The sequence below is a fragment of the Podarcis pityusensis genome, assembly GCF_964106645.2.
Source record: "Podarcis pityusensis genome assembly, chromosome: 7".
Classification (NCBI taxonomy): Eukaryota; Metazoa; Chordata; class Lepidosauria; order Squamata; family Lacertidae; genus Podarcis; species Podarcis pityusensis.
The window spans coordinates 65,892,882-65,910,186 of NC_138031.1; the positions used below are offsets into that span (position 1 = coordinate 65,892,882).

At 46.1% G+C, this 17,305-nt stretch overlaps 1 protein-coding gene across 1 annotated transcript in view; it reads left to right on the top strand.

Annotated features, from left to right (window-relative positions):
* The first annotated feature begins 995 nt into the window (after positions 1-995).
* PXDC1 (PX domain containing 1) overlaps positions 996-17,305 on the top strand; it is a 36,773-nt gene continuing 20,463 nt past the window's right edge. Inside the window, exon 1 of the mRNA XM_081015029.1 lies at positions 996-1,312. Coding sequence (XP_080871155.1) covers positions 1,057-1,312 — 256 coding nt within the window. The 5' untranslated portion in view covers positions 996-1,056. The remainder of the gene's footprint in view (positions 1,313-17,305) is intronic.

The window sequence follows — 17,305 nt, forward strand, 5'->3', positions numbered from 1 at the left end:
AGTAGGGTAAGGCGAGCGCGCAAAGCTGCGCCACGCTCGGCTTTTTCGACGCCTGCCCATACTCAGGACTGCGTGGAAACAAACGCGCGCGTGGAAGCTGCAAACTCGCCGCTTGTTCGACGGGCAAACCCGCTCTGCTCCGGAGAGGGAAAACAATCTCTGAACTTATCTTTGCCTAAACCAGCTGCGGTTTGTTTACAAGGAAAACCTCTTGGGGGAAAATGAACCCTCCTCCTTGGCATCCTATTCTCCCACAGGACTAGAAACTTAGGGATGGTCGCGATGGAGGAAAACGCAAGCCGGGAATCCGCTCATTTTCGTCGCTGTTTCCGATCCCACCCGCCCTTCATTAACCTGTCAATAATAATAATACGCCACTGTTTTCTACCGATGTCCGACTAATAGCTGATCCACGCAGCGGCAGCAGGAAGGAACTCTCGGGGAGTGGGCTGCCTGTCTCCCAGTTTCCTTCCACGTGTTGCATTAGGGCAATCGGAAGCCACCTTTGGCGCGCCCAGCCAACCGCCCTTTTGCGGGCGTGTTTTGCAACAAGCTCTTTGCCCCGCCAGCGAAGTATTTCGGATTCTTCGGAAGCTCAGATTGCAAAAAAAGAAGAAAAAGGGAAGAGTTTTTAACGCGCGCGCACAGCACGTACTAAGGCACTCCTCCGTGGCGTTGGTTGGGCCGTCGTCGGATCCCCGCCTCTGCCTCAAGTAGTGTCCCCAAAGCGAAAAGGGGCCGGTTGGCTCGAGGGCAAGTCTCCGGGCGCGATCCCGCGCTGGTGGACACGCAGGGAGGCAAGTGGAAGCGAGGAGGAGCCGGAGGAGGAGGGCGGAGACCTCCCCCTTTCCCGGGCCAAGAGCGCAGAGGAGGCGCCGGGCCGCTTTACGCGCAGCTCCGAGGGGAGCGCGCCTGGCCGAAAGCGACGCCGCCTAGCCCTGCGATGGCGGGTTCCCGTCCTCTCCACTGAATCGGTGCGCCTGGGAGGACGGAGGCGGTCCGCTCCCGTCCAGTCCCCGGCCGGCGGAGGGGTTATGCGCCTCGGGCAGCGGCGGGATGGCCTCGGCCGTGTATGAGGGCACCTCTCTGGTGAACATGTTCGTGCGCGGCTGCTGGGTCAACGGCATCCGGAGGCTCATCATCAACCGGCGAGGCGACGAGGAGGAGTTCTTCGAGATCCGCACCGAGTGGTCGGACAGGAACGTGCTCTACTTGCACCGCAGCTACTCGGATCTGGGCCGCCTCTTCAAGCGCCTGCTCGACTCCTTCCCCGAGGATCGCCCCGAGCTGTCACAGTCCCCCTTGCTCCAAGGTTGGCACGGGTTTCCCCGCTCTCCCTCTCCCCCCCCCCCTCTATCTCTCGCCCTCGTTTAGCTTTACGCTCCTTGCCGCGTCTCCGTTAACTCGGAAGGGAGTTGAGCTAAAATCAGAGCGGAGCTTCCTTCCTCGGAATTGGGGAGACTTGGGGAGGGTCCTCTTCCTCTCGTTCCCCTTTCAATCCTTTGCTGGTGGGTTTCACTACGAGCATGTACAGAGTGCCTTTCTAGCTGCAGGGCAGGATTACAGCCAGGACTACGCCCTAGGTCCCGAGTTCGATTTTCCAGCAGGAACATAGGAAGGGAAATAAGGAAGAGTGGGATGGGTGGGAATCCAATAGCCAGGCTTAATCGGAGGCGAGGGTCCTCAGGGCTTGGCTGCAAGGACTGCTTCGACTCCAATACTGAAGTCCTGGGATGTATGGAATGCTTTGTACAGAGTGCCTCTGAGCATGTGCAAAAGTAACTGCTGATCATGAAATAAAAAAATCCTTCCAGTAGCACCTTAGAGACCAACTAAGTTAGTTATTGGTATGAGCTCTCGTGTGCATGCACACTTCGTAACTGCTGATAATGATGGTGTGAACACAGATTGCGTACTGTCTTTGGCCCTTTAATCCTGTGGACTCTCATCATGCGTATAACACTAGGGGTGCGATTGCTGGAATTAACTCCTAAAACTGCTGTAGCTCTGATAGCTGCTGTATGAGGAACTGCATTTATCTGGACCTGTCTGCTCTCCTGGCACTTTGGCATGCTTTTAGATGACACTCGCGCCGAATAAGAGGCAGACGAGGACACTGATTGGTAATTTTGTGCAGGAGTTTAGTGAACAAACCCTCCCCCCACCATGTCAATCACCCACCTTGATTGCTGATAGCCTTTTCGACTCTCAGTGCTGATCTCTGGCCCTGTGTACGCTTGTGAGTGTTGGGTTGTGCTGATTCAGCAAATGGCATCAAATGTGTGCAAACAGTCTTTGGACATGCTGATGAGTGAGTCAGGTACTAGCCTGAGATGAAGGTATCTTGCACAGTAATCTGTGGCATAGGCAGGAGGCTAATTTGTAGAGCATCCTATATCTTGGGAAGTGTAGGAGGGCTGATTGGTCCACTCTAGTCTAGTCTTTCAGATTTCTAAACCTTCCGGTCTTAAAAGACTCCAGGCAGGTGATTGGCTTGGAACCAATATTAAAAAGTATAGGTAGCATAGCAACCTAAGAAATGCCCCATTTCCACTCAGCATATCTTAGTTATCTCAGGTGGCCTAGTCTCAGAGTGGGGTGTGAATGATGTGGTACAGTGCCTGGAAAAATCTCTCTCCGTTTTTGATAGGCAGGTGGCTTGCGCCTAGGGATGGCGGTTCATCAGTACAGACGTTAGTATCGTAGATTGATCTCCAGAACTATGGAGCATCGGCCCTTCACGTTCTGCGCTGAATGACTCTTCCAAATAATCAGGAAGGAACAGCCGCACAGGAAGTTGTGAGGCAGTTTTGACAAGTGACAATTATACAGAGTTATGCATTTCCTGACTGCAATTCAGAAGTAATAACTATGTTGGCAAGTTTTACATTTGGTTTTGAAATGGCTCTCTCCTGCGTTCTGTTGTACTTCCTTTCAAATGTGTGGTAAATAATGGACAACAAACCCACCCACCCACCCCTGATTTTGGATTGGATCCGATGCTATTCTTACCCAGAGTTGATCCACTGAATTTAATGAACATTAAACTTAGGTCCATGAATCTCAGTAGGTCTACTCTGAGTAAAACTATCATACAGCTCAATTAGTAGCGCATGAGACTCTTAATCTCAGGACTGTGGATTTGAGCCCCACTTTGGGTAAAAGATTCCTTCATTGCAGGGGGTTGGACGAGATGATCCTTGTGGTCACTTCCAACTCTATAATTCTATGATCTATGAACTAAGAACCCTTCTTTTTAATTGTACATTCATAATTTCTGCTCAGGGACGTGGGTGGCGCTGTGAGTTAAACCACAGAGCCTAGGGCTTCCCGATCAGAAGGTCGGTGGTTCGAATCCCCATGACGGGGTGAGCTCCCATTGCTCGGTCCCTGCTCCTGCCAACCTAGCAGTTTGAAAGCACATTAAAGTGCAAGTAGTTAAATAGGTACCACTCAGGCAGGAAGGTAAATGGCGTTTCCGTGCGCTGCTCTGGTTCGCCAGAAGCGGCTTAGTCATGCTGGCCACATGACCCGGAAGCTGTACTCTGGCTCCCTCGGTCAATAAAGCGAGATGAGCGCTGCAACCCCAGAGTCGGTCACGACTGGACCTAATGGTCAGGGGTCCCTTTACCTTACTAATTTCTGTTCATGATTGTAGTAGGACGGTTATATGGAGTCAGTGTCGTTTGTGCCTGCAAAAGTTCTGGTATGGACATACTGCTTCTTTTCCAAATGTTCCATGTCTTGTAGTTTCCTGCTGAAATCTCGTAACTTCGTTATATCACAAATGTTCCGGGGTGGGAGGGGAGGGCAGTTTGGCACTGCTTTTGCTGTGCTAGTGTGCAAGAATGCCCCTTCAGATGGCAGTCACGCAGCAAAGTTGGGGATGAATCTCAGGACATCTAATAAAGCGGAATGATTTGTGAATGGGCTAGTTTAAATCTAATGCACAATTATTGTGTCCACGACACGTTGCAGAACACACCTTCAAAACAAAACAAAACAAAACAAAGCCAGTCAGGAGGGTCACCGTATCTGAGAGTCTACCACAGCACTTTTAATTTGATGCCCAGTGTGGGCTTTCAACAAATTGCAGTATTTACAAACAAATAATAATAATAATAATAATAATAATAATAATATAAATAATGCATTTTTCATAAATGCAAAGATGATTGATCAGCACTTCCAATCCATAAGCCACTTTTATCCTTGCAACAAGTCTGTGAGGTGTCACTGTTGTGACACAGCACCTTGATCCTCTGCTAATGACATCCCAAGTGCAACAGGGTTGCAGTGTAAACTAAGGTGGCTTACAGCAGCTTCATTAATTGTGTTGAGGACTCTTTAAAGTGAAGGACAAAAGAAAACGAAGGAGAAAGGCAGGCTTAGGACTTAAGTGTGTGAATTATGGTATTAGCCATTTTTGCCCAATATAACTGATGACATATGCATGTAATTACTATCCATAACGAAGTACACCTCCCCCCCCCCCAGTACAGTAGAAAAAGTGGTTTTACGGCAATCTTATAGCCAATCTATGCACATAATGAAAAGCACATAATAAACACTTACTGGAATTGTACCACTTTAGAATGCAAGTGAGCAGAGCGTAATAATAATAATAATAATAATAATAATAATAATAATAGTTTGCGCTCACCACGTTAAACAGCAGCAACTGAGTATGCAAAAAATTGGCACGCATGAAAAACGACACTAGCTTAGATTCCCTTTTGCTGACATTCTCACTTTTTGTGCACTGGAAGTTTTGGATGTAGAAAAGGACTCCCATGTGTTTTATGAAATTCGCTCCCACTGCAAGGTTTCCTAGGCATGTGGGTTGTCTTTTTAGCATTGCTTTCTGTGATAAATAGCTGCTTGCCCATAACAGCAAACTCAGTAGTCCAAGGAGAATGTTTTGCTTTAGTTTTTTTTTTTAAATTGTTATTACTATTCTTGGCAATTGTTTTAGGGGAGTCAAAAAGCAAAGCTGTGCCTTACATCTCAGTTTACGGCTGTGCGTGCACACCATACATTTAAAATACATTTTAAGCACATGTACCTCCCAAGAACCTGGGAGCTGTAGCTTATTAATGATGCCGGGAATTGTAGCTCTGTGAAGTTCTACTCTAAAACGGTAGTGTGGTGCAGTGGTTAGAGTGTTGGACTAGGACCAGTTGACCAGGGTTCAAATCCCCCCTGCCTTCAACCATGAAGCTCGCTGGGTGACCTTGTGCCTCTCAGTCTAACCCATGGGTAGGCAAACTAAGGCCCGGGGACTGGATCAGGCCCAATCTCCTGCTAAATCCGGCCCGCGGACAGTCCAGGAATCACCGTGTTTATACTTGAGTAGAATGTGTCCTTTTATTTAAAATGCATCTCTGGGATATTTGTGGGTCCTGCCTGGTGTTTTTTCATGAGTAGAATGTGTGCTCAATAACAATGTGGGTTATTGTGGGATATAGGAATTCGTTCACCCCCCCCCAAATATATTCAGCCCCCCCACAAGGTCTGAGGGACAGTGGACTGGCCCCCTGCTGAAAAATTTTGCTGACCTCTGGTCTAGCCTACCTCACAGGGGTGTTGTGGGAAGGGGAGAAGCATGAATTCCTTGGAGGAAAAGGTGGGGTAAAAATGAAATAAATAAAAAGTTTTTCAGGAAAAGCAACAAGGGTCAGCTGGGGTGGGAAAATGCCGCAAAGTGAATGGGATTGGGTGTCCCCCGTGTGACACTGCATCAAGCCATATATATTATATATGCATGTGCCAGCTGGATGTCAAGAAGAAATGCTACAAAGTCACGTGGAAACACTGGGCAGGCAGAAGGGGATCTGTTGTCATCGCTTGGCTCTGATTGCTGGGAAACTGAACTGGGCAATCAAACTCTATGTACACAGGCTGCACCTAGACGCTGTAGGAGACTCTGAGTACAATTTCAGGCAGGCAAGGGAAAGAGAGGCCCAGAGAAGAGCTGCCTCTACTGCACCAAACTGCAAAACAGGGACTGGTCTATTTGGACAGAGGAACTCAGAGTCTGCTGAAGGTTTTACTGGATGCTGCAACTAGACTGGCAAAAGAAAAGAAACTGGCAGTCTCACCCTGTGCTATGTGTCACCAACTTTTAGAGAATTTTATATTTGTAGTCATAATAATAATAATAATAATATTGATAATTTATTATTTATACCCTGTCCATCTGGCTGGGTTCTCCCAGCCACTCTGGGCGGCTTCCAACAGAATATTAAAATACAGTAATCCATCAAACATTAAAAGCGTCCCTAAACAGGGCTGCTTTCAGATGTCTTCTAAAAGTCTGGTAGTTATTGTTCTCTTTAACATCTGGTGGGAGGGCGCTCCACAGGGCGGGTGCCACTACCGAGAAGGCCCTCTGCCTGGTTCCCTGTAACTTGGCTTCTCGCAGTTAGGGAACTGCCAGAAGGCCCTTGGCACTGGACCTCAGTGTCCGGGTGGAACGATGGGGGTGGAGACGCTCCTTGAGGTATACAGTGGTACCTCGGGTTACAGATGCTTCAGGTTACATACGCTTCAGGTTACAGACTCCGCTAACCCAGAAATAGTACCTCGGGTTAAGAACTTTGCTTCAGGATGAGAACAGAAATCGCGCTGCGGCAGCAGGAGGCCCCATTAGCTAAAGTGGTGCTTCAGGTTAAGAACAGTTTCAGGTTAAGAACGGACCTCCAGAACGAATTATGTACGTAACCAGAGGTATCACTTTACTCTACTGATATTTATGATGGCCATAAATATCCCATAAGCAGTGTTTTAAATTGGCTGGGCGCATTTTGCATCTGTCTTTCGACCGCTTGCGACCAAGTGAAGATGCCTCAGTGCCAGGGTGGCGTCTGACATCTCCACCATCTGGAGGTGTGTGTCTGGGGATCATTGGATCTGGACTGTTTCCACACACTAATACCCCACCCTTAGAATCCTGTCCGTTATATTTTATATGCACAGTCAGAATGAATTTTTGGAACCAACATGCTTTTTCTGAGCAGCCTGAGCAGGAGCAGTTATCCTTAAGAGAAAGAGGTTGGAATCGGCCAGTATGTATGTGGACTGTCCCTGGATCATGGGACTCTTCTTCTTTAAGTTCTCAAAGCTAGCTCAAGGTTGCCATCTGAACTAGTTCAATTGAGACTCAATCACAGTCAGTCTAGCATTCAAAAAAGAAGACTTTAGAGCCGCCTTGCTCCAAAAGGGCAACTAGGCATTCTGTTTTGGTGACCGCAGCCTTGGTTTAAGGAGCCATTTGGCACCTAGCTTATATATCTGAGTTCCTAACACGGGTGGCGCTGTGAGTTAAACCACAGAGCCTAGGGCTTCCCGATCAGAAGGTCGGCGGTTCGAATCCCCATGACAGGGTGAGCTCCCGTTGCTCGGTCCCTGCTCCTGCCAACCTAGCAGTTCAAAAGCACGTCAAAGTGCAAGTAGATAAATAGGTGGGAAGGTAAACGGCATTTCCGTGCACTGCTCTGGTTTGCCAGAAGTGGTTTAGTCATGCTGGCCACATGACCCAGAAGCTGTACGCCAGCTCCCTCGGCCAATAAAGCGAGATGAGGGCCGCAACCCCAGAGTCGGCCACGACTGGACCTAATGGTCAGGGGTCCCTTTACCCTTTACCTTTAACACTGCCCATAAGCCTCTAGCAAAGCCTGCTGGGCAGCACTGATTTGAGGCCAAGCTACATATTTTTAGACACTTACCTGGAAACAACCCTGAGATGGCTTTACGCTCACATTCTAGGCCAGAGCTGGGGCACTTGTGCCCTTCCAGGTGTTGCTGGACTCCAGCTCCCATCAGCCGCAGTTAACATGGCCATTGGTTGGGGATTGATGGGAGTTGTGGTCCAGCAGCATTGGGAGTTCACCTGTGTGCAAATCCATTTGATTAAATTCCATCATAACTCACAAGCATATGATCCCAGGCAGCCTGCGATCGCTCTCAGCTCCCCATGTTCCTGGAAGTCACCTTGCGCCGAGGCCACTGGGTGCAGCAAAGAGCCTTGTGCCTTGAATAATCAATATAGAGAAATCAAGGGGTGTACATGGATGTATGAAGTGGCTGGCCCGGGTCACCCAGCCATAGGTGGCTGACCAGCCTGCTCAGAAATTCTTCAGCCAGCCTTTTTGTTCCTTTTCAGCTCATGGGCCACAGAAGCTGTGGCATGCTCTGTCAGCGCCAGGCTGTATTGCCTTCAGCTAACTTCCCCATCTTTCCCTAGGTCTTTAAACTAACCAAGTTTCTTCACTCTCTGCCTCTAATGGAATCCTCCCCTAACCACCACTACTGCTCCCACCTCCTCAAGTATTTGGACTATTTAATTCTGCTCTGCTTCTGCCACTTCAATCTTCACTGCATTGTTTTTGGGCTGTTGTTTCCTTTTGTGATCTTGGAAATGTGAAGTTGTTTCCACATTGGTTTGTGCTTTGCTGGCAGCGGGAGGGAGGAATTTGGCTGAGACTCACTGTCCTGAAGCGCCCCCTGCAGACAGCTCTGGAGCACTGCTGCTGAAACCTGGAGACGAACCCAATCGGGTTTGTTTTTCTAAAATACTTTGCAAGCATTCTTGCTGTTCTGCCATTTGCACATCAGACTGTGGGTGTGTATTTGGTCTCCTTGGGGGGGGGGAGTCTTATTTGCTAGCTTCCCAGTGAATTGCATGTGACCTCATACCATGTACTACCATCGAATAGTGCCGTAGGTCTATTCATTTTGTGTTTAAAGGCCCCAGATTCAATCTCCAGGTACAGCTCAGAAAATATTCCTGCCTGATATACCCAAGACAGCTGCTGCTAGTAAGTATGGATCTATGTTTCTAACGTGAGGCACAGAGAACAGACGAAGTGCCCGTTTATTTTGGGATTCCTGTTGATAAGGCGAAATGAAGGTGTCAGGAGTTACAGCAAACTTTAAAGAATACCATCCATTTGCATAGCCCTTTGCTAGTAGCAATTTGTTCAATAAAGTATGCACAAAAAGCTATCTATTCCTTGGGTTTATATAGCTTGTTTTATATCCTCTCTCAAATGTTAATGAAAATTTGCAGGGCAAGAAGTTGTATGGCTAACAGGCAAACATTCAAATCCTTATGGATTCACTTACAGCAAATGAATACGTTTGATATCTTTCCACATGGTCACCACCCAAAATTTCACTAACACTATGATACTGTGTACACAATATCTCTTGTTAATATCTTTTAGTGGGCTAATTTATTGTACACTGCTTTTTCTTTTCTTTTCTTTTCTGCCTGGGAACATAAAACCTCTTGGGTGACTTTTACCTCCTGAGACTGACCCAGATGTATATCACTATTTAATATATGTGATTCAAACATGGTTATTATATACAGGGTGTTTCATGTTTCTTTCTTTCTTTGGCTTGATCCTCAGCAATTGTTCACTTACAAAGATTTTGCATTTGGACAAAGGGCCCTTGGATAAAAAGAATTATCGGAGGCGCACTATTATTGTGAACTAGCAAAATGCTGCCCATTATTCTCAGTGGAAGAATCCAGAAATTCATTCCGAGTGTGCAGATAAATTATAACTGATAGACATCTACAGGATGGGGTATTAGTGTGTGGAAATAGTCCAGATCCAATGACCCCCAGATGGTGGAGATGTCAGGCGCCATCCTGGTACCCAGGCAGCTTCACTTGGTCCCCAGTGGTTGATATCCAGGTGCAAAATGCTCCTGGCTAATTTCGAACACTGGGAATGGAGCAAGGTTAGGCAGACCACTTAAAGAGAGCTGGTGGGTTGTACAACTTGGTAGGAATCAAATCATGCAGGCCTTTTTAAAGAAGTTCTTTGTTTTCTATAGCAGCCTTATTTTGTTCAGTATTACATTTATATCCCACCTGTCCTCTGAGGACCTCAAGGTGACGTACATCGTTCTCTTCCTCAACAACCACTTTGTGAGGTACACTGGGCTGAGACTTTCAACCATACAGTGGAACCTTGGTTTTCGAATGTAATCCATTCCGGAAGACCATTCGACTTCCGAAATGTTCAAAAACTGAAAACTCAATACAGAAGCCTCAATACAATAGGGAAATTCAAAACGGAAGCTGTGTGGCATGTTCGGCTTCTGAAAAGCGTTCAAAAACCAAAGCAGTTACTTCAGGGTTTTTGGCATTCAAAAGCCAAAACGTTTGACTTCTGAGATGCTTGAAAACCGAGGTTCCACTGTATTAGTAAAATATAGTGCGTTGTAACACTGTGACACCAGATAGTGCTGTAGAACACTATGAATTTTTCCATTGTGAGGTTTAAATGGGGTTTTTCAGAGATTTTTTTAATATAGTAGTAGTAATAATAATAATAATAATAATAATAATAATAATAATAATAAGTTGTTTTATTTATACCCCGCCCTCCCCCGCCAAGTATAAAACACCAAGTATAAAAACAATTGATTAAAATACAACATAAAAACAAGATTAAAATACAACATTAAAATGCAGCCTCATTTCAGTAGAAACTCAAATAAAAAACTTTTTTGGGATAAAAACATAAAATCTCCACCAAGGCTGTGTAGATGCAACCAGAGATTGTGAATGGCCCAGGGCTGAGCAGGGATTTCAACCCTGGTTTCCAAACTAGTTGGTTCAAAACAGGATGTTTAGATAGTATTAAATAAGTTGTGGTGTTTGGACTCTAAGGCACATTTGGAGCAGATTTTCCTCTTCAAAGAATTCTGGGCACTCTAATTTGTTAAGGGTTGCTGGGAGTTTTAGCTCTGTGAGTGGTATTGTCCAGAATTATTTGAGGGAAAGGGTGTGTTTTGAATGTGCTTTAAAGGTATAGTGTCTACGCAGCCTAGGTGCTCAAAAGTACAACTCCACTACCCTGGAATTTGAATTGTGACTTTTTGCCACAGCAGTTAAGGAGTCAACACTACAGAGTACTACAGTGTTTTCCTGGATAGCTGAAGTTAGGGCTGCCATACGTCCAGATTTTCCCAGACATTACCTGGATTTCAAAGGTGGAATTGACAGCCGAGGAGAATTTCTGAAAGGTGGTCCTGGAACTTAGACTCAACAATTGGCTCAACAATTTTGGGCTCTTCCATAGTGGTGAAGAGCATTTGTACATATGCATTAGGCATGTACGCTGGTCTACAGGTTTCTCCTTGTTTCCTGGCAGTCTGTAACTTTCTTGAAGCAAACCAAGCATTTCCAAAGGCAGCGGCTGCAGTTGCTATGCTGTGGCAGTAAAGATACTTTCGCAATTGATGCCCCGCATCAGTTGTGGCACATTTTATTGTCGGCAGTGTCAACAGTGCATTAACGGAGCCTGCTCGGAATCTTTGTCTGGCAAACAAAGGCTCTGACTCTTTAATTATCTAGCTGAAAGTAAGTTTTTGGCTGCCTCGTTCTCCTTTGCAAGGAGCTGTTGTTTTTAATATGGCATGGGCTGTACACCCTGGCAGTGCAGCTTGCTGAAAAAGGAGCCAGTTTGTATTTTTTGTTATGAATTGCTTGCTTTTAAGTGCCCTGGTAAAAAGATCTTAATGATGTGCTGCCAATCATTTTGAATTTACAGTGGTACCTTGGGTTAAGAACTTAATTCGTACCGGAGGTCCGTTCCTAACCTGAAACTGTTCTTAACCTGAGGTATCACTTTAGCTAATGGGGCCTCCTGCTGCCACTGCGCAATTTCTGTTCTCATCCTGAAGCAAAGTTCTTAACCCGAGGTACTATTTCTGGGTTAGCGGAGTCTGTAACCTGAAGCGTCTGTAATCTAAAGCATCTGTAACCCAAGGTACCACTGTACTGGGAACAAGACAATCGTTTTTTTAGCTGATATATGTTGTCACAGGGTTACTTGAATACATTGACTTTGTAACTAAGCCAGGCTTGCAAAACAAAGTCACACAGGTTACTAGTCCTCCTCCTCCTTTTTTAAAAAGCTAGCTGTGTGCCCACTACAGTGGTACCTCGGGTTACAGACGCTTCAGGTTCAGGTTACAGACTCTGCTAACCCAGAAATAGTACCTCAGGTTACGAACTTTGCTTCAGGATGAGAACAGAAATCGCGCGGCGGCAGCGGGAGGCCCCATTAGCTAAAGTGGCACCTCAGGTTAAGAACGGTTTCAGGTTAAGAACGGACCTCCGGAACAAATTAAGTTCTTAACCCGAGGTACCACTGTATATGCTAGGCTTGAGTTTGCTGAAATGGAAAAAAGAGAGAACAAATATTTAGAAAGCTTCACTGCAGAGTAACCTGGATACAATCTTTACTCATATTACTAGTCTGAGCTAAGCTATAAAATCTACAATATTTGCTGTGATGTGCAGTTTTTTGTGACCTCCTGAATTCTGCTCCAAATTTTGATGAAATTCAACTCCCAAAGATACAGTGGCATCAGGACTTGGCAATCCTAGAGAGAGAGAAGGAGGTTATCTGTCTCCAGAGTGAAATATTCCTCTCCCCTGTCGCATCCAGGGCTCCCCTAGATGACCTGTTTATGGGGCAGTAAATCCAGATTTGTTTGCACAAAGCTTACTTACTGGTTGGACTGTGTCCAATCTTTTTTGAGCATTTGCTCTGATTTGTTCGCAGGGAGGTGATAGGATAGTGAGCATTCATCCTGAACCCATTCTGATTTGTTTGTGTGGTTGGTTATGCACCTTCCTATTAAGCAATTGTTTAGTCCGTCCCTTTCACTGTGTTCCCCCATCACTTTCCTTACTGTAAAAAGTCTGTTGTTGTTTTTTAAAGGCAATTTGTTGCACCAGGGCAACAGAACACTATAATCCACTTTAATGCTGCAAACCTAAATTTTCAATATGCACTTGAATCCATCCTGAAAAACACCAACAGTCTAGAGGTGACCTTAGAGCAGTGTTAGAACCTCAGGTATATCAGCTAGGTGCCAAATGCCACCTTAAACGTAGGTTATGGTCACCACAACTTTTATTCACCAGGGGGTTGGACTAAATGACCCTCAGGGTCCCTTCTATGATTCTGTGAGCTCACATACCATACTTTCCCATGTATAACACGCCCCCTTGTATAGGACACACCCTATTTTGGGGGACTCCAAATTAAGAAAATGGCCCAGAGTTGTTGAACTTTTTGGGGAGTAAAGGTAAAGGGACCCCTGACCATTAGGTCCAGTCATGACCGACTCTGGGGTTGCGGCGCTCATCTCGCTTTATTGGCCGAGGGAGCCGGCATACAGCTTCCGGATCATGTGGCCAGCATGACTAAGCCACTTCTGGCGTACCAGAGCAGCGCACAGAAATGCGTTTACCTTCCCGTACCTTATCTACTTGCACTTTGATGTGCTTTCAAACTGCTAGGTTGGCAGGAGCAGGGACCGAGCAATGGGAGCTCACCCCGTCGTGGGGATTCGAACCGCCGACCTTCTGATTGGCAAGTCCTAGGCTCTGTGGTTTAACCCACAGCGCCACTTTTGGGGAGAGGATGGCTCAAAGTTGTGGAGATTTTTTGGGGAGGATGACCCAAAGTTTGAGCTTTTTGGGGGGATGAACCAGAGGATTGACCAGAGTTGTTGAGTTGTTACATCACTAACCCGACGGTTACAATTGCTAGCGTGGTTTGCTAACAATCACTCACATTTGCAAAATGAGTCTGCCCGATCGCTGACAGCGGAAGGAAATCGCAAGCCCCATTGCTGCAGTGGCTGCAAATCCACAACAGCCCTTGTCACAGCAACCAATCATGCATCCATTTAACGCAGCATCAGCCAATACAAAGCAGCCTTTGACTCAGCCAACAATCACACACCAAATCGCCAATGACAATCTGCAGCTTGCGGCTGCAACCAATCATCGGTCACCCCCACCCACTACCTGTGTATAAGAGGAGCAGTGTAGAAGACGCCCCCAGTTTTGGGAGATTATTTTACAGTAAAAGAAACCTCGTCTTATACATGGAAAACTACAGTACATTGCTTGACTGTAGTTTGCTTCTTACAGCAGTTCACTTGTCCCAATATGCAAGAAGCAGAAACACAAACAGAGGAAATGGAAATGCATTAACTATGGACTAAGGCAGAGGTCTTTAAACTGTGGTTGCCAACCTGCTGCCCAGAAGTCTCCACGTAGTTGCAATTGGACCTCTCCAGAACCAAATGCGCCTGGCACCTGGATAGTTTCAAACACTGCATTAGAGATCCCTTCATCCACTTAGGGCAACCATGATTTCCCATGGTTAGGATTGCTCTCTTAGTACATAACTTTGCCCCAGCAAAGAGGAGTTGGAAGGGGACATAGTATGAGATTACAGTTGATGGAGGACGTGTAAATTTAGCACTTCCCTTTCTGTACACTGGACTGTTAACTTGGTGAGAAGTCATCTGACTTTCCAGTGAGTGCAGATAATACAGAAGTGGAGGAATTCTGCCCTCAATCTCCTGCTAGAACAAACTACTGCTGTTTTGAGAATTTGGGTCCAAACACACACCCATAAAATGCAACAGTTGAGCATCAAACTCCATTCATTCCTCATCTCTTGATGGATCCGAATTAGAACTTAAACAAATATTCAGATCCCATTTATATAATGACCAACTGCTACAAATTTCCACTTGTGCATTCCAGTCAGGCAATGTAGAATGCTGTGCTTTATTCAGAATTCATTTCTTTGCTATTCCGTCACTCAAAATTAATTCAGTGAGCTGACACTGTGTCAACATACTCAGTTTCCTCTATGGAAATGACTCTTCCAATTAGAAGAGTTTTGGCACTCACCAAGGAGACAGAAGAAAGCCAGTGAAATTCTGGGTTTATGAAGTCCATGGTTAAATTGGCACGTGACCATTAAAACAATCTTACTGTCTGTACCAATGCTTCCTCCATCAAATTACCCTACCCATTAAGTCTCAGCCTTGACAGAAAATGTCCTAGTGTCTTTGACAGTGATGAGAAGTGGCTGCTATCGAAGTATGCCATTGCTGAGATACTTGGTTTGTAGAAATGCACCCTGAAATGGCTCTTTACAGAACTCCTACTGTGTGCAGTGCTTAAATATAAACATGCATTCACATTGTATATATGGTAGTGAATCTGCAGGCCTTGCCTGTCTCCTGCAGCAAGATCTCATGTGTTCCCATGCACAGAATACAAGTATCTACTTTTGTTTTCCAGTTCATAGCAGGATCCTGTAAGGTTCTGTGTGAACAATGTACCTGTTCCATGCATGCAGGATGCCTAGCGCATGCAAAAGATGGTCATTGGATCTGGGCAAAGAGGGCACATCTTACCTGATTTTAACCTTGCCGAAGAGAAGCACAGCTATCTCTCCACAGTAAAGCTTTCTTCATGCCTTACCTCTCCCCCGGCAGCAAATCTACCCCCCTTTCAGTTAGCTGTTGCTGGTGCTTGCAGAACATCCCACTATAACAGGGCTGGAGAATCTTGAGTCCACGAACCAATGCTGACTTGCCAGACTATTTCCCCAAACTCTGCCCACCAGCTGATGGGTGAGAGCTGGGCAGGGTTTTCTCCTGTTGGGAACAGGATCCCATAGCCTAGGGTTTATTCTTCATCCATCAGCTAATGAGTGACAGTTAAAGATCAGGGTGAGATTGGCACAAGGTTGGGGACTTAAAGCAGGGGAGACCTGCAAAGGCTTTTGCAGGTTTCTTTCTTCTTTCCTTCGAAGTTCTTGGTCTCAGGGACTTCAATGGGGAAGAGGGAGGAGACTTGCAAAAGCCTTTCAGAGACCCATCTCACTGCAGTCTTAAAAGGAATGTAAGATGAACCCTGGTAGATCACATATAAGGTCCATCTAGTTCAGCAGTCCATTCTCATGTCATCCGACCAGATACCTATGGGATACCTTCAAGCTGGACCTGTTTGCAACAGTGCTCTCCACTTGTGATGGCCAGCAATTTATATTCAGAGGCATACAGCGGAGGAGGAGCATAGACATTGTGCCTAGTGGCTACTGGTAGCCTTATCCTCCATGAATTTGCCTAATCTTCTTTTAAAGCCATCTTGACCATTCTAAGAATCAGCTGTGGCACCCCTTTCCTAATTTCATTTTGGTCATGTGAATGCTTGATCGCAGCTCAAGACTACAGACTTCACAGCTTTCCAGCTCTCTGTATATTTAAGCTAGGCAACAGGGCACGTGAAAAGCAATTGGAAACTCTGTATATGTCTGTACATGTGCACACATGTGTTGGACATGGGTGGCGCTGTGGTCTAAACCACTGAGCCTCTTGGGCTTGCCATTTGGAAGGTTGGCGGTTCGAATCTCTGCAACGGGGTGAGCTCCCGTTGCTCTGTCCCAGCTCCTGCCCACCTAGCAGTTCGAAAGCATGTCAAAGTGCAAGTAGATAAATAGGTACCGCTCTGGTGGGAAGGTAAACGCCGTTTCCGTGCACTGCTCTGGTTCGCCAGAAGTGGCTTAGTCATGCTGGCCACATGACCCGGAAGCTGTACGCTGGCTCCCTCGACCAAAAAAAGGGAGATGAGTGCCGCAACCCCAGAGTTGGTCACAACTAGACCTAATGGTCAGGGGTCCCCTTTACCTTGCAAGTAGGAGACTCTTGAGAGTCCCATGGACTGCAAGAAGATCAAACCTATCCATTCTGAAGGAAATCAGCCCTGAGTGCTCACTGGAAGGACAGATCCTGAAGCTGAGGCTCCAATACTTTGGCCACCTCAGGAGAAGAGAAGACTCCCTGGAAAAGACCCTGATGTTGGGAAAGATGGAGGGCACAAGGAGAAGGGGACGACAGAGGACGAGATGGTTGGACAGTGTTCTTGGAGTTACCAGCATGAGTTTGACCAAACTGCAGGAGGCAGTGGAAGACAGGAGTGCCTGGCGTGCTCTGGTCCATGGGGTCACGAAGAGTCGGACACGACTAAATGACTAAACAACAATAACCTTGCAAGTATATAAATGATCATAGCAAAAATGATATGGGAACCTATATAATCCACAGGGCTCTGTATCATGCAGTTCTCTAAATATGTTGCAGAACTATGGAATTTGGTGGGATTCTGCATTTTCAGAATCTCACCTTCAAAAGAGCAAGTTTTTTTGTGTTACGGTTCTGGAGATTAGCTTGGAAGTATCTGGGCACCATCTTGTGAAAGCCCAGAAGAGAGACATGAAGCTGATGTGGTGATTCTCATGATTACGGGATGACTTGGCGCCTCAGGATATTTGACTAAGCGCGATGACATTAAACATAGTTCCTCACACTTCTGAAATTATATGTAACAGAGGAGGCTATGAGGTATGGAAGAAGTTTGCAGTTTCAAAGACGGCTGTTAAATGTAATTTCAAATGAC